This window comes from Pogoniulus pusillus, chromosome 17 (assembly GCF_015220805.1).
Source record: "Pogoniulus pusillus isolate bPogPus1 chromosome 17, bPogPus1.pri, whole genome shotgun sequence".
Classification (NCBI taxonomy): domain Eukaryota; kingdom Metazoa; phylum Chordata; class Aves; order Piciformes; family Lybiidae; genus Pogoniulus; species Pogoniulus pusillus.
In genome coordinates this window covers 9,117,862-9,143,454 of record NC_087280.1, presented here as the reverse complement: position 1 = coordinate 9,143,454, position 25,593 = coordinate 9,117,862, and the positions used below count along the sequence as shown (strand labels likewise).

General features: G+C 36.8%; 2 protein-coding genes across 7 annotated transcripts in view; one reads left to right on the top strand and one right to left on the bottom strand.

Moving 5' to 3' along the window:
- ZNF280D (zinc finger protein 280D) overlaps positions 1-12,678 on the bottom strand; it is a 38,057-nt gene extending 25,379 nt beyond the window's left edge. For 2 of the 6 annotated variants that reach the window (XR_010305354.1, XM_064157552.1), the window contains exons 1-5: positions 12,483-12,678; positions 7,411-7,556; positions 3,717-3,782; positions 3,247-3,608; positions 314-431 (exon numbers count right to left, since the gene is read on the bottom strand). Coding sequence is in view for 5 of the 6 variants with exons in the window: in XM_064157552.1 (XP_064013622.1) it covers positions 314-431; positions 3,247-3,608; positions 3,717-3,782; positions 7,411-7,549 (685 nt within the window). In the remaining variant the exon portion in view is untranslated. Of the gene's footprint in view, positions 1-313; positions 432-3,246; positions 3,609-3,695; positions 6,678-7,410; positions 7,557-12,482 lie in introns of those variants that run through there. The other 4 variants (XM_064157548.1, XM_064157549.1, XM_064157550.1 and 1 more) reach the window with 4 other exon arrangements.
- Positions 12,679-12,787: 109 nt separating this feature from the next.
- Positions 12,788-25,593, top strand: part of TCF12 (transcription factor 12) — a 204,110-nt gene continuing 191,304 nt past the window's right edge. Inside the window, exon 1 of the mRNA XM_064157538.1 lies at positions 12,788-12,926. The gene's annotated coding sequence lies outside the window, so the exon portion shown is untranslated. The remainder of the gene's footprint in view (positions 12,927-25,593) is intronic.

Here is a 25,593-nt window from a genome sequence, read left to right as displayed (position 1 = left end):
CAATGCAAGTCAGATATACTGGATATACTGAAAACAAGTCTACATCAGTCTAAAAAATTACACTGTATCTGCCAATACTTTTCCCATCTAATTGATAAGTTAATACTGTCAGTCCAATGTGCTGAAAAGCCAATCTGACAACATAAGGCTCCAAATTTTGTTTCATTAAACACTACAGTGTTATATACAGGGATAAGAAAAACATAGCTATACTACATTCCAGGAATCCTACTTGAAGTTAGAAACCAGAGGTCTGCGCTACAGGTTAATTAGGCTGGTTGTTTCTCTGATCAGTTGCTACAGTTACACCCACCTGTTACATTCACTGATGGCTCAGTCTGGTACTGTGCAATTCCTGAGTTCTGTCTCACACCAAACAGTATTCCAGATGCATTACCTGACGCATCTGGTGGAGAATCCATAATATAATCCTAGCAGGATATTTTCAAGAGGGGAAAGAAATTTGAGGTTTAACATTTTTTTTTACCTGCAGGCTTCAAACGGTTTATTTTAAAAACACTGATTGCTTAAAAGCACTCATCTATAAATCAAGTTCATTACAATCTTCCCAAAATAGTTTATTCTGGTATTTTAGTAACTTTGCAACTCTCATAAGCAGTTGTTAATTTATTCATAGCTGTATATCATAACAGTAAAAACAGACATAAGACCGCAGAAAGTCCTTTTTATGAAATATGACTACATCTGTTTGAATTGCTCATTGATTTTGTTTCGAAGTTTCATAATGTTTCAAGATACAACTGAATTGTTCTTCAGGAAATTAACCCTTTCTTTCCTTCAACAAGAACTCAGGCATTTGCCCATTAGTCTTGTTTAACAGCTAGCTACATTTTAGAGCAGAAAAGAGTGCTCCAAGTAGCACATACTTGAGGCAGGCAGATGCTTCTCAAAGCAAGATGATAATAAACCAAATTATACTACATAGTGATGCTTTGATGAAATTGAATCTGTAGAATGTTGACTGGGAATGACACTTGTTCTTGATTTCACTAGGAGTTTGGTTTTTTTTAAACGTAATTTAACAAGAATTTCTGGAAATAATATAATCAAACCCACTTTGTGAAGCACAGTTAATCTAAAACGTCATTCATGTTTCCGAGTCCCTTGTTTTGAGCATTTCCAAATACAGGTATCCTCTTGTCCTTCCATTTAAAAGGTTTGCTCTGTAGTGCTACAAATAACCTAAAACATTAGTAATCAACATTTCTTGCCCCCAAAACTGAAAACTGTTTCAACTGATGACTCAATAAGCAACATTAGAAGGGAAAAGAAACAAGAAATTTAGTTCTATTCTACTCAGCACTGGGGAGCAAGGCCAGTGAAACACACTTTCCAGAACTCAATCAGCACTGCCATTTGTTTTAACACAATCTGAAATGAAGTATTTTCAACAATAAGGTTAAGAAAAAACTTATAATAGGGTTGGGTTTCATTTGAACACTAAGGTATGAATAACAAAATGCTATCACTTGATCTTTCTCCTCGAGATTAATTCCTTTGGTTACATTTCGTCAACCTGTGCTATGAAACAGAAAACATGACAAAAGCAGCTCTCTTTTCCTGTCTTTTAACAAATCCCCCAATACACACACAGAGATTGTCATCACTCTATCAGCATATAGATCAATCTCACAAAATTTCTTCCACTCAGAGCTGTGCTGCTTATTTGAAAATACATCCATGTGAAATTACCACATTTTTAACTAAGTTAACTGAACTTGATGGGCAGCTAGCAGCTTTATGTATTAGAACAAAAACATGAGCATGTGAGCATGTATGCATGAAGTAAAGGAGGCAGCTTTCTTTTGCAGTAAAGATACTGCCGGATGCACTAGCACTGCTTCGAAGGACTTAATAAAACACACTTTGTCGGAAGTTAACATTGATGAAAATAAAGTTCACAAACTTGAAATACATCCATACACCACGTGAAGTACCAGCCCTTCCTGTATTACCTCCCTTGATTCATAAAGTTAGATTGACTAGGACTCCAGAGGCAGCCTAGATATCCAAGGCATCTGGACTGTTGATTCTATCATATTCTAGGCCATCTTAGATACAGTGACACTGATTTAGCTAGCTGGTTTTACTACGCATGCCCACAATTTCTCTCTGCAAATTATCAATCAACTGCTGAAGATGCAAAATTGGAAAGTATGAGTTCTTTCCTAATCAATCTGCCAGAGATTCAGCTACCCAGTTGACAAGCAATTACTATATTGCATTATATATTTTTTTAAAATACAACCTCTCATTGGTTATTACTTAGCCACAAGTCTCATGATAATCTAATTCTCATTTTAATGGCCTTATTAACTATGATCATTCAGACAGATTGCAAATGCAGAAATACATTGTGCTGCATGTTTTTTATTTATACCAAAAGACTGACAGCTAGAACAACCACAGGTGTGTATATCTGCATGGACAGACTGCAATTTAACCTCACAGTAATAGCTAATATTATAGGAACATTGCCCAATCAGCATCACCTTAAACTATTTTAAATAAAGCCACCATACCATGCTTTATCTCTTATGAACAGAAGAGCATCTAATTTGACACTCTAAAACTGTAATTTTGAGGTTCTTCAACAATCCAGGAACGTCTATGACATACAATCTATGCATGTAATAGTAATTTTTTTAAAGCAGAACAAGTACATTGCTGAATTGTTTTATCTATTGACCCTAGCACTTTTGGTTGCTCAAGTCCTCCTTACCATACCACTACAAAGCAAAGCACCTAAGAAACCATGGCCACAGCATTTCCTTAAGAAGTGGAAATTCCAAGAAAAGAATGGTGGGAAAACTACAAGGTTATTTTAAACACCAAATGCAAGCTATTTAAAAACTGAATTGATTTATCAATATGGGGGATCCATCTCTGAGTAGAGGAACTGGCAAAATTTTGAGTATAAGAACTTGCACCATGTCTCCAAACATGAAAAAATCATGTAGACAGTACTAATTTCTCTTATGGATAAAATTTTAATTTAATTGAATGCCAGTGACTAAAGCTATTTATCACCTTTGAATCCTGCCAATCAGCATTTTTAAATGAGTTTTTTAAGTCATGAGTGCAAGGACATGGTTCTAGAATCTTTATATAATACCAACCTATTTCTAGTCCAGGTCTTCAAATTACTACTCTATCAGTATGTTACTTGATAATTTTTTTCAAAGTAATTGCATCCAAGTATATGACAGTTTAAGAATAATTTACCTGGTGGATTATTACAGGCTCTGTTGTTACAGTGCTGGATACAGGCTGAGCCACTACAGGAACTGTGATACTTCTTGATACTGGTTGTGTTGTCACTGAAATGGCTGCAGGTCTGCCAGCAGGCTGTGATAGTCCAGAGCTTGACCCAGGCATCTGCTCTGTTGATAAACATCCAGCAACTGGTAACTGCAGTGTTTGTGTAGTTCCTGGAACATTCACTGGTATGGATAATGGCTGAACTGCTACAGAGATACTTGTAGTTCTGGGTACAGTCGGAAAGACTGACGGAAGAGTCATGGCAGCAGGGCTGGAGGCAGGTGTCGTGTAGTGGTGACTCTCAGACTTGAATGCAGTAACTGTACCTGTGGCAAAGGATTCCCAAGTCATCTTCATATAATTTTGCAGTCAGATGTTTCATAAGTGTTGTGGATTTTTTTATGTTTAATTACCATATTAGGACAATAAAGTACCTCTACTGGGTGCACCATTCTGTATCCCCCTTCGTGATGAGCTGAGGTTGACTCTGTTCAATATATCTGTCAAAAGTTACATTTATCTTAATTACAGTTACATTAATACCTTAATTGCTTTTCAAATTAAAAGTAGCATTCAGATCCACTAATTAAGTCAATTAGGATTTGACTTATAAATTAGAAAACTATTTCTAAAATAAATACCTGGCAAAGCAAAGTGTCATCTGCACAATTTAAGACATGTTCTTGTATTTCCCTCAGGCTAGTTCCCCTAGCAATCTCAGCTTTTATTTTTGTGGAGATTAACACACAAGTAAGAGTGACAACAACAACAAAAAATGTAAATATTTAGCTTTGCTGATTAAAATGCATTTATATTCACTTCTGTTTCTCATATACATAAGCCCACCCAAATACAAGAATGGCTCTACACTAAAGGAAGCATTTTCTCTAAAGCAGTAACTCTGCAGTTTCTGTATTACAAGAAAACACAGCCCTAAGAGACTTTTTGGACTTCATGATCGATATTTTCACATGCGGGAAAAAAAAAAATTAAAAATCAACAGACCAGGAATTGAAGAGGTTTTGTCAGAACTGCATTACAAGAGGGATGATTTCCTTACATATCCTAAATGGTAGTATACCACTGAAGTTCTAGCTCATTGGAAACAATTAATTTCTTAAATTTTATGTTTATCTCTAACTAATGCCATTGATGTTCCCATACCTATCATGTAACTTAGTCTGAGGTTTCTGATGATTCAAGAATTTTACCAAAACAAAATATTTTTCTACAACCAGATTCTCAATTCTGTCACTATTGCTGTCAAGTTTCTTGCTCTGACATGTGAAAATATGCATGTGAAACTAGATTAATCCTCCAATATCTAATCAATGAGGTTTAAATCATGTTCTCAAGCCACAGTCAAATTACCTGAGGATCTCAAACAACAGATTTTAAAGTACCTACATATTGTGTTTAACAATGTTAAGGATGACTCCACTGGCAGTGGCTCATTAGTATACACTAGTCAGGTTGATAAATCTAAAAGCACTAGAGCTCTGAAGATCACAGCTTTCAACCTCTCACCTGCAATCAGATCAGAGTAATAAAACAGCAGCTGCAAGATATGACAAAACTTCATACTGTACTACTATTTCTACTTCAACAATGCTAATAATGAGCAAAGAATAACTTAATTCCAGATTCAGTTGAATGCATGCATTGCATTTGTTACTAAAGCTGCATCTCATATTTGAATTCCACAGTGAAAATAAACTAAAGCTTTCACCTACCTATAAAAACCCACTACTCTAGAAGTTATATCCCACAAAGCATATTCATCTCCTAAAACTCAAGGTAGACTATATCATTTTTACAAAAGACATTTTAGGAAGTCAGTGATTTCAAATGATCAACTCAATATACAAAACTGAACTGATTAATCACAGACATAATGTGCCCCTTTTCCTCCGTCACCGAAGTGTTATTTCTCCTGTCAGGTAAAACAGCACTGAAGTATTAGAAAGCTAACATCAAAACAACATTATGTAGCAACAAATTACATGGTTGTATCGTTTTGGAAAAGGACGCAAGGAAAACATGCAGTTGCAGGAAGTGTGAAGGGACCAAAATGTCCATTATTTTTCATCTCAAACTAGTCCTCCTATATATCAGAAGAGGCACTTTACTGTACGTGACATGGTGCCAGCAGGTCAAATTTGGGGTTTTCATTATTTCCTTCAAGTTTTCCACCCTGGTCTGTGTAAAAACTCAATTGCATTGTAAGGAAATGTTACCAAAATTCGTATGTATAGCAGAAAATGTACTTTACAGAAAAATTAGGAACTACATGAAGGTTTTCATATATCATCTCAACTATCACTTGATCAGACAGGATTTGTCAGGCAAAAAATAAACAACAGTGATAAACAAAGTTGAATTCACTGTGTCTTACCTATCACCAATAACAAACTGAAGCCTGACTACTGCCAGGTATTACTACTTACAAACCAGAGAAGAACTGATGTCATTCTTCCATAGCTGTTTTTGATAATGAAGTAGAAGGTTACCAAGAGAAAAGTTGAGGAAAGGGAAGGAAAAGAGATTAAGTAAAAAGTTACACCATAAGTGATTCTACTTGCGTCAGGATCAAGTATGGACAGCACTAGAATATGATGCACATATTTTAAGTCTTTATCTTTCACTGAAGTTCTTGAAGTTGCTGAGTCAGATGGAAATTACAGTTTTCACCCCAACTATTTCTATCCTTCATGACTACAAAAACTGCCTTAAGGTTACAATGACTGCAATGAAACTTGACTAATTGTTTCAGTATATAGCTAGCACCTTAGCAGCTGTTTCATGCCATGACCTACTGTCAATGACTAACAGAGTACCTATCAGAAAAGGGTAAGGGTATTTTTCAGTCCTAGAAATTTAAACAGCAGAAAACATCTTAGTTTTAAGCTAATCTTCAAATTTCAAGTGCATCTAAAATATTCTTAAAATGTCAATAAATATTAACCCGTAAGAACTATGTTCAGGTTACAAAATTTTAAGTGTAAGTTTTGATATCTCTAATACTTAAAACTAAATTTTCCACCTTTTCAAGAACATTATCCCCATGCATAACAAAAAAGCACGATAAGTATTGTGAACTAAAACGACTGAAAAGCTAATAGTTCAAAAATCCACATAGCAGTGTGACAGACAACTTAGTTTAACATTTTGTCTTGAGATTCTCTTCACTGCAAACTTCAGAAATATGGAAAATCACTATGGAAATATTGAATACAAGCATAGCTGAGGTAGGGCAGAAACCTGCTACTCAGGTAAACCTCAAACAGGGCAAATCTTTGAGAGCCTGAAAAAACTCAGATCAAACCTTTTAACAAGTGACTACAACATGGATAGCCACAAAAAGAAAGAAGCAAAAAAATCACTGCTAAAATTACTTAAGTAACAAAAATAACGTTCTCCTTGACTTACCTGTCAAAGCCCAAGCACAGGACAAACATGGAATTCTGACACATCTGCTGTTGGCACAATCACCTAACCTCACCCCCTGCACTGCCTGCATTAGGAAGAAACTACAGAACTTCATGAAGAAAACTCTTCTTTTACAGAGCATGAACAAATTTATTAGTAATAATCTCTTACTTAACAGAGATGCTTCTATAGTTTTCCTCACATAAAACACATTTTCCAAATATGCTTTTATTATAGACACTTAAGGTGTCTATAATATAGACCTTGGTTTTGCCAGAACGCCTAACAGTTCAGACTGTCCACTAACACATGAAACATGGGAAGGAGAAAAAGAGGGATTGGAACCTGAATTTTTGTTATTCATGCATACTCCTTTTATAGAGGAACACTTTGACTTAAAGAAATATCAACTATACTGACAGCAACTACATGCACAGATTCCACAATTTTTTAACTATATTGTTAATGCTAAAACTTTTAAATGTCTTTGTTTTGACATAAGAGACTTAAGGTTAGAGGCCAATAGAACTGTGCAAAACCTGAGTTTTAGGACAAAAAATTCTTAAACCACAGCAGCATAGAGAACAGCTTAAGATGCACAATTTAACAAGCCTTACTGTTAAAAATTCTATGTTTTCAAAGTAAGTTTAAAGTTTTACATCTTGAAACAACTTTAAGTCATGGAAAATGCTATCTTACATGTACTAGTTGGCTTCGAACTTGAGATTTCCCCAACAAAGATTGGCTCGTCATCATCATCATCCTCCTCCACTTCTTTCACTCTCTTTTGCCATGGTTCTAGTTCCTCCTCTTCACACTCCATAAATAATTCTGCCATCTTGACACTAGAGAGTAAAAATCAAAGCACACATATCAAAACATTCAGTACTCTACTGAAGACTGAAACATTTTTTTTCATGAAAGATGAACGATTACTGTACTTGACAGTAATTACCATTAAACGGTCTTCCTCTCCCTTTCCACACAGGTTGATCTAGACCCCTTATGAAAGGCCTTCAAAGGTATATACCACACCACCTCTGTTAATCATCCAAATTTTCATCTTTACTATTAAAGATAAGAACAGATAAAAGATATCCTCCACATAATTTATGCTATCAGAGGAAGCCTCTGACACTACAGTGAATGGAATTTCTTTAAAATATCTCCTACTTCAGTTATGCGATTCACAAAACCTGAACAACCTGCTGCGAGGCATGTAACATACCTCAGACAATTGAGTTACTGAAACAACAGTTACATCTTCATTCTCTTTGTATATATAAAACAAAATAAGTAGCAAAACAAATGCCATTCCAATGCACAACCAACCAGAGCCCCATAAATTTATAAGATTTTTCCACAGCTTCCCAGTAAGTTGCATTCTGTTTAAAACTAAACAGAAAGAAAACAGAATTCCTCAAACTCCACACCACCCATGGAAAAAAAAAGGCAAAAATCTCCAAAACCATACCCACAGTACATGGCACAGTGTGTTCATTATCAGTTAGAACTTGACAAAGAATTGGCTTTGATCATATTGCCTTAAGTACCTTGTACTAGAAGACTTAATCTTACAGTAAGGAAAGCAATGTATGAAAATAGTAATCAAAATATGTAGCTTTCAGAATGAACCAAATAAACATCAGCTCCTCTAACTACAAATGGTTTTGTTCTTAAAATAAATTGTGGAGATCAATGACATTTTCTTCTTGCTTTTCACATTCCCTAACATTTTGAAAGTATTTAAGAATATTGGAATTGAGACACATGTTTCTTTACACACATAACCAATAATCTAATCCATAGTAACACCAGTAATTTCACAAAACCACAGGGCTGTCTCAGCAGTAATGCTCAGCCTAAGAAATGGACCCTCACAAAATACAAATTCTTAATTTTTTGATTAAGAAGAAAAAAAAATACTGGGTTGAATGCAGAACCCAACAGCAACTTCAGCCAATATAGAAATTCCTTGAAATTAATGAACATGTGAAATTAAATTCATCATTGGACTGCTTTTAGAGAAAGTGAAGAATAGACAAGCAACAGTTCCCTTCATGAAGGCCACAATCATTACGATCATATATCTAGTCTAATTACCTAACTACTGCCAACAAAAAACATTACCTATACTTCTCTCATTCTGGTGCTGATGCAACACTTCCCTGTCAGAGCAAACTCCCCGCGTAAGCCTGACTTTTCAGTGATAAGTAGTCTGACAGTTTAACTCCTTAAACAGCCCAGGTATCTGACCAGCACTGGTTAATAGCGTTATGTCATTAAAGACTATCAAACCTTACATACAAGGTGAACAAAAAACCACGCAAATTTCTTAGTTATCTTGTAATAAGAAGTATTTATTCAACACATTTTTCTTTACAATTTCCCATTATTTTCTCCTTTTCAAATACAATTCCAGAGCAACACTGATATTAAACACTGGACAAGTTTGTTTTTTGAAAGTTAAATTACACATAATTAAGAACATTCTTCACTATCTATCAACAAGCACAGAGACAGTGAGAAACTAATGTCCAATAGGAGATGATGATTTCATGATACGAATAACGAAATGCTAGGTTTGATGATGGACTGTAGAAATGATTAATAGCTTATCACAGGGGATATCACACTTTTATTGAAATGCATGAGAATGGGACTGCTGGCGTTACATACTGTCTTGAGGATAAAATAAAGTAGCAAAGACATACTCCTTCCTTCAGGGGCTTAAGGTGATGAAATTAAAGATGCTAGGAAAGAAGAGAGCAAGGCACTAAACTAGATTCTTGTCATGTGAAAAGTGCATGAGGCTAATGTCCACTTGCACATGACCCTTGTTGCCTTTGTCAAGGTCTCTGAATCAAATGAGACACTCTGTAGAAGGCTGTTCTTCAGAACGACTTTAGTAACAAAATTTCATTAAGCTTCAAGGCAAAACAAATAGTATTTTCAGAGACTTTGTCCATGGAAGTGACATCATGAGTTCTGGGTCATGAAAAAGGATTCTTTTCATTTGGCCTCAGGAGAAAAAAAATCAATTAAAAAAAGTGCTCAAAAAAATCATAGAATCATTAAGATTGGAAAAGACCCTTAAGATGACAGAATCCAGCTGTAAGAACCAAAGTGACAGTACATGTAATTAGTACTAAAAACACAAAAGAGGAACAAGCAATCCACACTATCAGAATTCTAACAAAACATATGACAACTTCAGCTACATTGTTTGTTGTTGTTTTAATACAGTTAAAAGTAATTTGACTACACAGGCATGGAATTCTAGAAAGCAGCATCAACTGGTGGCACCTCTTACAGATGTTTCATTTTTATTAATTTGGATGTACCTATTAAGGTGCTCTCAAAAGATGAATCAAAACATAGGGCTGTTCTGACATAGCCTTGATATTTAACTATGACTATTTCAGATATCATTGAAATAAAATCATTAGAATGATTTGAAGCCAAGCTTTCATTGACATCATTCCCAGCAACAAATCCATCCTAATGTACTCTCACACTGCTCCCTCACTCCAGTAGTGTAACTTTTCATAGCACTATGACATTCATCCTTGCAGATTAAAAATAACCCAGCACACCAACACCTTTTTTTTGATCCCTCAGTCACGCCAGTAAAAGAGTCTGCAGTCAGAGCAACCAAAGTTCCAGCACGGGCAAATGGACAGGACTACAGATGGTGTGCAGGAATGGCTCAAATGGTCTCCACTGCCAAAGGAAGAATCTATACCCATTTTTAGAGTACAACTAGATTCCAAGTTTTCAGCAACTTTAGCTACATACATTAATGTAGTACAGGAATCCTGATAGTGGTTGCTTGCAAAGCCAAACACAACAGCAATTCCTTCCCCAGCTATTTCTCAGTGGATGTGCAGATGCCAGTGTAGACACAATAAACCTATTGACAATAGAAGCACTTAAAAGTGAGGAAGATGAAGTCTAAGAATGCATGTATGAATGCATACACATGTTTATAAGTAGTGCACGGCTCTGACAGGTCCAAAACTCCCAAGGAAATGCTGTATCTATATCATCAAAGAAAGCATTTAAATCATTATTCTAGGCTAATAAGTGTCAAAATTGTGAACAAGTTCTTAAAACATTTTTGAAATAACATTAGACTATAAGAAGATAACACTTTTACAGGCCATGCAAAATCTAAGGCTAGTCATGGAAGTTTACTAGGCAGAGAGAGATAACCAACAACTTGCAAATACACAACCATGAAAAGTTACTATAGTTACTACATAAGCAATGAACTAAAAATCTGATACAAGACAGCATAAAAACTGCAATCACTGCACAAGAGAGCAATAAACTTCTGATGAATTAAGTGTATTAAAAACCTCAGTTTGGATATTTTTATTTATCACAGCAGTAATGTTTGAAGATATCTAACTTTATTAAAAGTCAGTTGTACTCATAACCCAGGGTTTTTTTACTGTTGAGATTTTAAAGCACTCACCTAAAACAAGAGTGATCTAAACACCAGTAAATGTAACAAGAAAGTTACATTTGCAGTGAAAACAGTAGAAAGCAATTTGTAGAGTAATTATCACTACAAAAAACTGTCTGAAGTAGTAATAAGACTTAGTTGCTGCAAACTCGTTTATTACTTCAGATGTGATTCAGCTGTCATCCTCTAAGGTTAAGTGAGCTTTCCAACACTCAGTGTCTTTAGATTAAAACAAGTCACTACACCCAAATCACTAGTACAAAATTGTCCTTAAAGAGTAAGGACAACTGCATTAGCAAAAACTTCCCAGACTACAATTGTCATCTTTCCTTAATAGTACTGTCAGTAACTATTCAGACTTTCTTATCCTTCAGCTTAACAGCTGCACGTCAAATGAACAAGGAAGTTTTATTTGTTACAATATAGATCATATGACGAGCACCCAGATGGCATTCTTCAGCTGATTTCTTATACAGGTACATAACTTAGCATCACCGAAGTTGTACCTGTATGTGCAATCCAGATTCATCAGGACTGTGAGCAACCGTATTGTGAGTAGTGCGTTTGGTTCAGAAGTGAAGAAATGATGACCAAGCTGAAACTGAAAGTTTTGAAAAGCCAAAATATAAACCAATTTTCCTCAAAACCAAACCTAGGAAGACAACACTTTGCAACGAGACGGTATAAGCTCCGCCTAAGGAAGAGCAATACTGCTTTCGCAAACAAGTCAAGTTCACACCCCCGAGCCGCGATGGGTGCGAGGCCGCGGGAGAAAGCCAAGTCCCCGAGGGCAGCCGAGCAGCTGCCGCTCCGATCACAGCACCACTGGCGCCGCCGTCTCCGGCGCCGCAAGATCGCCCTGCGTTCCCCCTCCCCAGATCCGGGTGACCACTAGGACTCCGTTGCAGCTGCAGGTTCGGGTTTGGACGAGGCCCGTCTGTCACAGCCGCGGCGGGAGGCGAAGAGGCCTTTCGGCAAGCCCTGCATCCGCTGCCAATGGCCAGGGACCCTGGCCGTAGTCTACCCCAGGGCGGTAGGACGCCGCAAGGCCTGTCCAGTACTCCCCTATTCGGATACACTCGCGGCTCCAAGTAGGGCCTATCGGGCAGCCTAAGGAAATCCTCACGGCCACGCTCCACAGAGGCGGACGGGGCGGCAAGGCCGCGTTCCGACCTAAGATGGCGTCGGTCTCGCAGGCGACAATCCCCCCACGGCCTGCCCATCGCCGCGCTGCGGCTCCCCCTGCACGGGCAGGCCGCACCGGCAGGGAGACCTGAAGGGACGAAGCGGGCTGACTTACCGTACTACGCATCCGGAGAGGCCGCGACTGGCGGCCCCGCTCCCTTCCTCCGGGGCTAGCGGGGGGATGGGAGGCCGGCGCGTCGGCGGAGACGCCTCACATCGCCGAACCGCGGCGCCCCACCTCAGCCGCCGCCGGAGCTGGGCGGGAGGCGGGGGTGGCCGCCCGGCGCGCTGCCTGACGGGTAGAGCGCGGGTCAGCCCCACCGCGGCGCCCGCTCTCAGCAGCCGGGGGCGGGGCCGCGCGGGGGCGGGGCGCGCGCCATGTGCCGGGCCTCACACCCCGCGCCCAGCCGCCTCGCCGCCCGCTCCGCCGCTCCGCTCCCGCCTCTTCTTCGCCGCTTTGGCAGGGGCCCGCAGGGTCAGTCGCGACGCGGCCAGATCCACAGTGGGCCCTACGGGCGAGGAAAGGACCCGCGAGCAACATTTACCTCAGCAGTGCCCCGTAAGTAGTCTTCACTTACCGAGCTTGACAGCTCTGCGTGCGGGGACGGCGGGTGCGGCCTCGGTAGGCCGCGGAAAGGCTGTTAGGCCTTTGCTTGGCAGTAGAGTGGGTCACAAGCACCGATGACTGGACATCGTTTCACAGCTAACCGAAAGCTCTACCTAGAGTTCACATTAAATGGAGCAACTGAGAATAAAATGTTGGAATCACTGGAACATTGAATACTAAATGCTGTTCAGACTGGAGGTTCACTGTGCATCTATGTTTTCATTGTGTTTTTCATAGCTGTTTACTCACTAGGTTAAGTAACATACTTTAATACAAAATCAATTCTTAAAAATATTTACGGAATTAAACGTGTCTATTACTTCCAGTGTGATGTAGCAAAACTTAGACAAGTCCTTACGTGGGCACTGAGTGCAGTCCCCAGAGAACACAGTCGCAGAGCACAGTGCTGCAAAACGCTGTGTTTTCATTCCCCACAGGATTCACATATGATAATCTTTGTTTGAAGCAAAAGGTGACTAAGAAATTAAGGTTTTTATTGGTGGCTTTTTGTCTAAAGTACTTTCTCATTTTAGCCAGCATCTGCCTTAAGAATGGTCTCAAGTTCACATATTTTTTCTCTCTCTGTTTTGCTGTTCATGCTACCGTAACTGAAAAAAAAAAAGGTAACACAAAAAATTGCTGGTGAATTTTGAAAATAAATAAAAGGAAAGTACTTACACCAAATTTGTTTAGTGTAAGTTGTCTCTCAAGTATAGGTATTTTTCCAAAGGAAAAGTGAAATGTCCTTCTCCTTCTGAACTTAAGCTCTAAAGATTTGACAATGACATTTAACCTGCAAAACAGCTCATTTTCATTACTGGCCTTGAGGTTCTTCCAAAGCACTTTGGAACCTCAGAAAAAAAGAATAAAAAAACTGCATTGCTAATTAAGCAATTGCTTGTTACTGATTATGCCATTACATGGTTTGGTTAATTAAGCAATTATGAAACTATATAATTTTGCCAAAGTAGGAAGAGAAAGGAAAGAGAGAAAGAGCTAGAGAGGGGAACTTATTTTAGACAGGTAACTCGAGAGAAAGATAGTCCAGTTTATTTGAAACATGTATTTTCAACTACTGAGAAATCATTGAAAGTGTTTGTTTTTTCAAAAGCAAATGAAATACTAACATTACATAGTAAAATACTGCACATGTGTGAAATAACAGAATTAAGATCAACAGCACATTTAGTTTATTCTATTTATGGATTCTGAAGATGCACTATTGCATAGCCTGTTCTGCAGGACCTCTACCAATGTCCTTGGACAGATTTATTTGAATATGTTTTGCATCATTCTGCAAAATCATAGGTGCAAAACAAGTTTGAAAATGAGAATAAGAGTTCACAACTTAGAAACTCACAAATAAATGAAGGATAGTAAACATTACCCTAACTACAAAAAAAAGGTAATTCTTTCCCAGGCTCCCATGGTTTATAGGTGAATGTCTTCATAAAATTTAGTAGACAGTTAATGAGAAAGCCCTAAAACTTTGTGTTGCAGCAAATAGCTGGTGACTACCTAAAGAAAATAAAGCATTTAATGAGATCTGAAAAAACTCTTTGTAAAGAAAAATTTAAAATTTGTTGTACTGTGATGTAGGTGATCTGTGTCTCCTTGATATTAAGATTTGAGACTTCATCAACAATGAAACTGCCCTTCTAATGTTTCTTTTCAGCTATTGAAATGATACACGAGGTACTGGGGAGAAGGGGAAATAAAAACAGGGATTCTTACTCTCCATGTTTAGCAACAGTCCTTGGCAATTATCATTGCAGTGAGTCAGCAGATCTAGACAATTAGAAAATGTACTCCTCCATGGTGTCCTTGCAATAAGAAAGGCATAGGCAGATGCACTGAACAGGAAGATTTATATCTTTTATGGAAGAGGCAACTATGATGCAGTACTTTCAAATGGAGTCTGAATAACTGCAAGTGCTGGAGATGCCAGTCAGAATTAAGTACTATGAAGGAAGGCTGCATTATATTTAAGAGGAGATACTGACAAGGTAACAAGGTTTTAGCAAGATCATACCTGAAAATGTGGAGAGAACACTGCAAACATGATGTACTCTGAAAGAGAAACTTAGCAGAAGCTGATTACAGAGAATTCTGTTTCGTGCATTTAAGCAGTACATATGCAGTCTTTGCTATAGTAAAGTTGAGGTTTAAAGTTGAGGTTAAAAGCTGACTAGTCCAAATTATTTCATCTTAGATCTACTGGCCTGTGACCTAATTAGTAAATACACATTCCTTTCTGAGAGTTATTGACAGTAATCTCTCATCATGTTCTTGCTTTTATCTCGAAAGAACTGCCTATACCAGAGCAATCAATTGATTACAATATCTCTCAGTGTTCACATTTATTTCTATTGCTTGCTGCAGATTGAAACCCCCACAAATAAAATTGAGTTGCATTTGTAAAATAAAGACATTTGCTAGTAGAGACCAATGTAGATGTAGGCAACTTGACACATTGATAATACGAACTCTGGTGGCTGTTAGACCTGCCAGTCTAATCAAAAACCAAAGCTTATATTTTGCTTCTACACTGCTGCTTTTTGTTTCCCCAGGAAAAAAAATTGCAGTGGTAGATTAATTTTAAGTGCAGATTCTCCATGTTCCCATGATCACATGTTACTGTGATCTGTGACTTCTACTCTGCAGGCTATTTATTTCTGTTTCTCGGATGTAAATTGCCCACTAAACTAGCATTTGTTCTGTCCCAGGGGTCTGTTCCCCTGCATCACACTGTATTAATCACTGATGGATTAGCAGACAATAGTCTCATTTTGACGAGGCATGCAGAAGTTTAAGAAACTCGTAGCTGTATTGCTCACACCAAGGGGGTTATAACTTACTTCCCATCTTGCCTCCCTCTGTCTTTATGCTGACAGAGGGACGAGTGCACCAAGTGAGAAATTATGAATACAGCTATCATCTTTATTCTGCATATCAATCAGCAGTTGTTCATATTGTTACTTTGTTTATCATGTTCAGACATTCTGAGGCAAGAGTGTCAGTCAGCCAAGCATGAGGATTTTGCAGGTGAGACAGGGAAAAGGGGGGGCAAATTGGAAACCAAAGCATGTCTTCTCAAGTAGTAATTAATAACTAGTGATGAGCAAGTTTCAAAACAGAACTTGCTTTAAATTACTTCAGCTCAAATGTCAACAAAACAGAAATCCATATTGATTCATAAAGGCTAGAAAAGAATTAGGCAAGCAAATGTCTGTGATTGATTTACGTAACCAGAAGGCCCAGCACAATAATTCTTGAGATGGTCATCCATGGAAAAATGTTTAGGGCTGGGAAAATATCCTCGTACTCCATCAGACCTTTAAACAAGGTACCCATGTCTGTAAATTTTGGATGATTGCTTTCCACCCTGGCACCATACTTTTAAACTTGGTGGTACTTTTAATTTTTAGGCACAGCCATCCAATCCTTATGTAGCTAGATGAAAAAAAAGTCCACCAAATTTTTAGCAACACATATAGTTTGGTTAAAGCACTTTATTATTGGTGGTTATTTCCAGATCAAGACCAAAGGGCTGGGCAGTGGGAAGCCAGGATATTTAATTGATTCTTTAGCAACCTTGCTATGCAAGATCAGAAATATGTATGCTTAAAGCATTGACCACTTAACCTTTTATTATGAAGTTGTAAGACAAGCTAGTGGTTTATTCATCTATAGCTATAGGCTGATTCAGAAAACCTTTAACCATGCTGTTGAAGACTCAACAAAATCAGATACACGTTAAAAATTGCAGTGCCTTTACTATTGTCATTAGTCTTAGCAAACCCATTTTGCTGCTCTGATGACCCAACCAGTTTTGCTAGATTCAAAGTGTCTTCAGTTTCCTAACTCTTCACAAACAAGAGATGTGAATAGGAGATCTATAAAACAATTTTTTTTGCATTTCTTAACTGATGCAATGACAGATATCACTATTTGTGCAATCCTCTTACAAGTTTATAGATTATATAAACATGAAGATCAATTAAGCTACCACCAGCATGGAGATACTTCTGTCACGGAACTTGTAGATCAACATAACAGTGCTATCAGCGTTCTAACTGAAGGGAGGTACCATACACAAAGAAATTCACATGGGATTTAAATAGGTGTTGTGAGTTTACCTATACAGAAATACAAATAAAGTATTAGGAAAATAAAGTTTCCAAACCTTTTAGGAAAACAGAACTTGTACAGATTAAAACTTTACAGTGCGTTTTATCAGATATCCCTTTCTGCTCTGCTGATACTAAAATATTTCTTAAGTCATTTTCAATTTGAGGTTGATGTTTCAGAAAGAACTTTGAGTATTTGGTTTATTGACTGAAGAGGGAAGAAGTTTCTAGTGTGTTCTGAAAAGTCTTGACCAGATTTTGTAAAATGAATTGTAGATCTAGCCTGAATTTAGATAATGCTACCACTTTATTGACATCAAAGTTAACTTCTTCAGAGTTTCCTAGGGAGGCTGTGAAGGCCCCATCACCAGAGACTTCTAGAATAAGTTAAACTGTGTGACAAGCAGACATCATGCATTTGGTGCTGCTAAGCTCTTGGGGGAAGTGCTACTGAACTACTCTGACAAATACACTTGATGATTTTTATTTTAAACCCTGCCAAATGAGTGAGGACTCCATGTCATGTCTTACCTCTATTTGAATGTAATTTGGGAATCAGAGTGAAGTTGTGTAGTTCTGATTTTGCATGTCAGTAAAAAACCCACAACAGTGAGGAAGTCCTGCTCACTAGCACAGAAGTTAGGGATTTGTTTAATGTTAGCTGTTATTGTTAGAGGCACTACACACGTACAGCAAGTACCAACCCGCATGATACTGCAGTTGGAGATGCTGCCAAAATTTTATTACCATGGATATGTTCAGACGGGAAGCCTGTAACTATGAATGCACAAACAGATACTAAATGAACATCTGCAAAACAAACATTGTTCATGTACAGTTTACTCAAGTATTCAAGAATTCCGTAAGGTATGCTTGTAAAATTGATTGCATTTAGTCTGCTGTGGTTTGTTGTTACAGTATCATACCTTCAGGAATTTGGCACAAATATAAACACTAAGGGATGATATAATCTGTTTATAATATTATTTTATAATGTTTGTTAGACATATATAACATGTTTATACTTTCCCTTTTGAGACAGTATGAGGACTCTAACATACAACCCTGAGGAAAGCATAAGCTTCCAGTCTTTTGAATTTCAAAAGTATGCTTCTGTAAATTAAGGGGAAAAAAAACCCAACAAAACAACCCAAACCATGAATTGTCTTCTTAAACGTTTCCAGCATACTGTCATGGAAAACAATAATAATAAAATCAACATCTAGGAGAGTCAGTGTCTCTCTGGTGTGCTTGTGTTTTGCCTGTGAACATTACCGAAAGTCATCTGATGAGAAAACATTTTAAGCTGCTTGAAGTTAGAAGAAATGTTTGAATCCAGTGAGTTCTATCAGAGTAAATATGGCTACAGAGACATTGCTATTACAAATCTGTCGTATTAATGTGCAAAATAAAAATATTTCTTAAAGACAATTTTCTTTACAGAAGCTTCTCATGGTGACTGTAGGTTACAATAAATGATAGTAGACTGTCATTAAGAAATATGCCTGGAAATAATTTTATTTTAATTTAAGCAATTGGTTTTAATTGGTTTTATAAAAATGATGCTGTGTACATCCATTTATCTGTTGCAAACTGATTGGTCCAGAAACATGGGGCATATATCTTGTCTATTGGATTAATTTTTATCTTTTACCTTAGAATAAATTTGATCCTAGATATATACTACTGTGTGTACCCTACATAATAAAGAAAATACAAGCAAATAACTAGTTGACTTAGCCTGTGTGTCCACTTCTACTCAATTAAGTAATTCAGTAGTAAAGAACATTGTTCCACTGGGTTGATGCCAGACATTGTTATAATACTTGGCAGAAGTCTTAAAAGGCATGAAAAGTGACATATTACCAGCTCAACATATGCTCCAGAGACTCTTGTTGACAAAATACACTGCTGGGTAAAGTTTACAGTCACATTTTCTGCTCAAAAAACACAAAAAAAGAAAAGGTGTATTTATTGGAGAACGTGTCTTACTGACAGCAATTGCCAGGTCATGCTGACGACTGCTGTACTGCAAGACTGCTACTGCTCGATTGGTTTTTCTCTCACATAAGCCTTGTCAGAGAAAAAAAAGGGTGTTGTACATTTCTTTGCCAAGATATTCTAGTTCATAAGAATATTGTGAACAGATACTCAGTAGCATGTGCCCTTGTTAACATGAAGTGAGAATTTATTTCATAATGCTTCCTTTTGTTATGATTTGTAAAAAAATTAATAACTTGTTTGTTATGCAGAATATTAGCCATTCTTCATCTAGGATCCCACAAGCAAACCATATTGGTTTTGGCTTAAATATATAAAAGAGGTTAATAATCTCTTCCAAAAAAAGAAGAGACACTTGCAGAAGTACAGTGCTCCAGTGTGACTTCTAAGCTATTGCAGGCTGCACTGGAAGTGACAAATGATGCATCTGCTTTGAAATGATAAAATAACTTCACTGCGTTACAGTGAGTTGCTGTTAGGGAGATTTTTTTAAATACCTGAAGAATAAACATAAAATCATATGAACTCCTAAGCAATAAGTATTTTCTTGTCATACAAAAGAAGTGGACTAATAATACAGAAATAACGGGGGGAAAAAGTCTTTTAAATGTAATATTTCTTTAATAGAATAATATTGATAATTTCTGATGAGGTATCTGCAACTGTGGGCAAATCACTGTAAGAATGAAGGGACACATTTCTAGGTTGTTGGATTTCTTCATATTCTTTACAAGTAATCATCTATTAGCCTAGCAGTTTCTCTTCATAAAAACAGAATTGAAACTGATTTCTTGACATTATAATCACATCTGTAAAGTTTGTCCATGAATTCTGAGAAATTCTATGCCATTAAGTCATTTATCAGATTTAGCTGCCAAACTGAAAGAATTAAGGTAACAAAACAGAAAACAGTGGAGATTGCTGTCTTATCCCTGAGCCAATTAATTTACAGTCTGTAAGGGGAGACCTCTTGTTAAATCAAGAATCAGCACTTCCAATGGGTCTGATCTAGTCATAGTTTTCCAAAGTATTTGGGGTCCTCTTCTCTGATGTAGTTGTTTCACTTAAAGAATGTTAAACGTCTGTCTGAACTAGAAATAAACACCAGGGGTGCCACACCTCTCTGGTTCCTGGTTTACAGATCAGGCTTGAGTCAGTCTGATTCAGTGAACATTTACATGAAACAAAATGAGGAGGTTTATTTCAAAATCCCTACTACTTTGAGTGACAGAGTATCTTCTCTAAACAAGAGAGGGAACTAAGCAAGGGTCACCTCTGCCTAGTGCCTTCTCCTGGATGAATGCACTAGTGCCTGGATTTCTGGATGAAAAGCAGCATTATTTCCACCTTCCTTTTCTTGCTTATAAATATAGGCAGTTGTGTCCTAGAATTTGGAAATATCAGAAAAAGTGTTTGCCTCTAAAACTTTGTTTATTTCATGTGAATACTTTATCATTGCATTCTCTTAAAATGCATTTTTTGCTAGGTTCCACTGAAAAGTCTCTAGAAGATTAAATTTTCTCTTCAGTTTTAGAAATCTCCTCTGTAGCATATGAATGCTAAGTCTAAAATGGTGGAGTTATGTATTTGTTATAACCACTTCTAAAAAAAATTGTGGTGGGCTTTTGTGTCCTAAGTTTTCTGATCCGCTGACTGCTATTTGTCAAGTCTGAAACGGCAGTTATTTCTATTTTTGCCTCAGTAGGTGATTTGTTTTTCTTTCCTTCAGGGTCCCTCATGTTGGGCATGTAGTGTTCTTGTCAAGAATCATTGTATTCCTTGAAAAAAACTTAAGAAATGAAAGTTGCAAGCCACAACTTCAAACCAGAGTTAATACTGTCAAATCTCTCTGTCATCTCCTGATTCTTGGACATTTGGTCTTTAACTAAAATTTAGACAGTTTGCAGTTCCCTTGTGAAATTACAAAACAGAATGCATGCCTTTTGTGTCTGGCAGCCTGGTTATGTTTGTACTTCAACCAAAACATGAAATCTATTTGAATGCTATAACAATGCATCCTTCATTGCTGTTAATACTGACTTAGCTCTGAAGAAATAAATGATTGTGTGACTTCTCAGGTTTTCTGAACACCTTGACTGAAAAATCATATTTTTCATGTAGAAATATGGAGGAGGGATCAAAAATTCATAGAAAGAACATAATGTATTTATTCTTGTATATTTAAATAGTAGCATTAACATGATAGGACATTTGGTAGGAATGTCTATTATAATTAATTTTTTTAAAACACAATTTCTTAGAGATTAAATTTTCATTTGGCTTCTTAGAGGTATTTAGCCTAGTTTACTGAGGAAAGGATATTTGTGCAATCATAGCACATACGTGCTTGATTTATAGGTTTTGAGCACATAGACTGATTTGAGACAAGTTCAATAAAAGGGAAGATACATCCTTAAAGTAACTAAGAGCTTCAAATTTTTTTTAAAATAACTGCTAGGTAGAGAGTACTTATACTGAGAGTCAGAATGAGGAGATGCTTATTCTATCCAGGAGATGTGAGAAATTCCACAGCTGCGTCTTCCATCAGTTTGCAAGTAAGAGCCAGGTTTTATTTGCTGCGATTCTCACAGGCCTGAGTTAAGAAAGGGAAAGCACTGTTATTATCCCAGTAACTCCTGAAATGTGAGGGCAAAGATGACACATGAGCAACTGGAGTCTTGTGTCGATTCCCAAAGCACAGCTAGAATAAAAGTGACAGCCTCATTCTGTCACCTATAACATTTATTAGCTGTCTGTCACAAAGAGAGTTATTCTGCTGACCTGTGTATTGCTTTTATGCATCTTACAAGTGTTCTTAAAAAAATAGTCTTATAGTCTGAAACTAGAACTTGCAGCTTTTTTTGTGTGTGTGTTACACAGCATATGGAAGAAGGAGGGAAGACATCATGTCTGTGCTAACCTCACTTCAAGTTGATTATCTTTGTTCTCTTTTTCTCAACACCTCATAGTGCTTGATTTTTTTTCTCAATATGCCCTATTATTATCTCACCTCCAGTGCTGCCTAAATGCATAAAGTTAGTGAAAATATACTTTAACTTCTCTCTTCAAATTCTGTGTGTGGCCAGTGTTACTTTTCATGCCATCTACAGCCCAGATGGTAGGTTCTGTGTTAGCCACAGGATGAGTTAGGTGCAGTGGAGACCACTGTAGCAGTGAAGGATTCTAGAGCTACATCTTGAACAACAGTTATAGGAGAGTGAAGTTTGACAATGTTTTTTAGGTGTTTGAGTGATTCACAGAAAAAAATTGGAATATTCACTTGACATTGTGATTAATACCATTACATTGGTACTATCTAAAAGTTCTTGTGGCCTAGGACAACTGAAATGCCATTCTGATGATACAAAAGATAAAAAATAATTTTTAATTGTATCAACAGGCAGTATTAAATCACAAATAACAATGCTATGGCAATAAGATCCATCTTAGCAAACAATACAGAGCAGAATCTACGCACGATTCTGTAAGGGATCCTGATCATCACATTCTGTAGGCCACATTTCTAACAAGCTATTTTATGTGCCTGCAGCAGACATTTGCAGGGTGATTTCCTTAATTGTGTTAATATATTAGTACAAATCTTCAGGCAGTTAAAAAAATAAATCTAGGCTTTAAATATCCAGCAAACACTGAAGACCCAAACAGTTTGTGGATTGTAGTAAATGTCATTGTTATAAACAGAGATGTCAGAGCAGTAGTTTTCTCTAGTGTCCCACTTCTACTATATGGTTTCACTGGGAAGCATTACCAATGGATCAGTCAAGAGCTCTGCTTTTATTTAGACAGGTGGAATATAGATACAGTAAACAGGTGCTTATCTGAATTTGACAGAATTAAAAGAAAACCTTTTTTTGTGTTTTCTGAACTAATGTGAACAGTGTGTGTATCCTTTACTACACACCAGGGTTGTTTATTGGAGCTGCTGGTTCTCCAAATTAGTTTTTTAGAAGGCCTTGTAAAAGTCAGTAAAAACAGCTCATCCCTTTGAAGGCTTGAGACAGGCTAATCAGGAAAGGGATGAAATATCAGGAAGTGACAATACTTAAAGACAGCTTTCTGTTCAGAGGAATTCTTCTAGAGAGACTTTCTTTCTGCTGCAACTTAGATTACCAGTACTGACAAAACGTTATTTTAAAAATAATATAATAGAAATTGAACAAGTGAAATTGACTTAAATGTAACAACACACCTTGCTTCTACCAGTATGTGCTGTGTAAACGAAAACTCTTGCGTTTCAGTTTGAAAAAAATCTGAGTTAGCTATAGAATGCCAATACAAAACAAGTAAAAAATGCACTGGTGAAAAATTAAGCATTAATTATAAACAGTCTCTAGTGGCTTAAACTACAGGACTGCTCCTTTGGTTTAGTAGCGAAGTGCTCACTTGGGAAACTTGTGTTATAATTCTAGAGCAGTTTCTCAGATGAGTTTATTTCAACAGCTAATTGAAAACAATTTGCAGAAGCATCCACATTCACTGACAGTGTTAACCAGTGAATGATCTATAATAGGGGAAGAGATCCTGCTTCCATGGAATTGTGTGGTTATCTAATTAATTTAGAATATTTTTAATATGGTGTTTTTTTGAAGGGCAATAAAACTATATCCACCTGATAAACTTACTCTTTTAAACATCAGAAATATTTAAAACAATGTACTTCCAGAGTCAAAAACAGATGTTCTCATGTCTGTTGACAGAATTTAGCTTCCTCACCACATATAAATTCAATGTTGTGCTAATTACATTTAAATAATGTTTAACTCTACCAATTCCTACTGTAGAATATTAAAATAGAACATATTTAAGTTAGAAAAGTTTCTGCAGTGTATTTTCCCAGTTGTTTACTGGTTTGGTTGCATTCTACCTTAAACACAGGACCTGAACATACATATCCAACCTTGATTAGCACTGTAAACTAGAAAACAGCTAAACTTACTGGATATTTTATTTGTATATGTGTAGAAACCCAAACCATAAAGCAACAACAAAAACCCAAAACCAAACAATCCAATAACAGCAACTTGATGCCTTAGATATGAGAAATGTATTTTCTGTAAATAAATTGAATTACACAAAAGGATGTGTGCTGGAGAAGAATTGCTTCTCTGTGCATTTACTGACGGGATTAAGACATTTAGCAGCTCCTTGGGATAGAATAATTTCTCTTGGGCATTCTTACAGTTTGCAGAGCGATACTTTGAAAGCCATTATAATGAAAAGATCAACTAAAGGTACTCTTTTGCATTAATCAATAATCTTTACTTTTAAAGTTGGATATTAATGGCATACAGTAATAGTGTTAGTAATTCATTTGGCACTAATCAAGATCTTTTTGATTTTGTACATCTCAGAAGTAGTTGACGATGTTTAGGAAATGAAATGTATAAGAGCTATGAGAGTGCAATGTATCCACACCTAGGAAGAAATGGCTAGGAACACTTTTATTTCAAACATTGCTCTTTCAGTGGGTAAAGCTTACCTTAGGAGCCATAAAGTATTTGTCCTTTTCCATCACCTTGCAAAAAACCCACCATTTATTTTGCCCACACTGTGGATTTCTGTTTTCAAAATCATGAGTGCCAAATGAATAATGCAGGAGGCTTTCCACCCCCACATTCTTGCACTATCAGATACTATAATAATCTTTAGTCAGTGGCTTGGTACATGAACAAAAGATACCACTACAAGATTTTCAATGTCTTAAATTCTAATGTTTGATTTCAGATTAGTCTATTTATACGTCTTTAGCAAAGTCTGACCTTTCTCTAAGTACATTAGGAAAAAAATGTTTTAAATGGTGAGCAAAGAACCTGGAATGCTCTGAGGGGCATTACAGTCTGCAAGAAAAATATCCCATAGAGTAAAACATTAAATCATAATCTTACTTTCTGTTCATGAACACTAACCAAACTCAAAATGGTATTTTCAGTTTTAAGGTGCAATCAAACTGAACATTTTGTACCAATATGTCTTTGAATAATATGGGGACTTGCTGTATTAAAAAGAAGATGGAGATGTTTTTTTCAATAGCATTAGTGTATAATAATCTGAAAAGACTGATTGAGATGTTGAGAACACTTGCAGATCTCTGACTGCTTTAGGAATTCAATTCCATCTGTATGCTCTACTAAGGTTTGTCTGCTGCAGGTACGTTGTATATTTTATGATACTAAGGAGGATACCAATGCATCATGCCACAAGAGCACATTGCTAATAATCCCATGCCCTTTAAATATTTAGAATTCTGTCATATTTCATGATCAGAACATAAGACTAACAAATTAGAACAACTGCATGCTGATGAAAATGACTAATTAAGTATTAAAAGATACAAAAGAAACTATTGCTTAGAAACAAAATCCTCAAAGGAAAAGATGTAGCTTCAAGAGTTTCTAAGAATTTTTCCTGACTGACTCAGTAGTACCCGTAACACGTTTCTGTCATATGCATCTTTAGTCTGCATATGT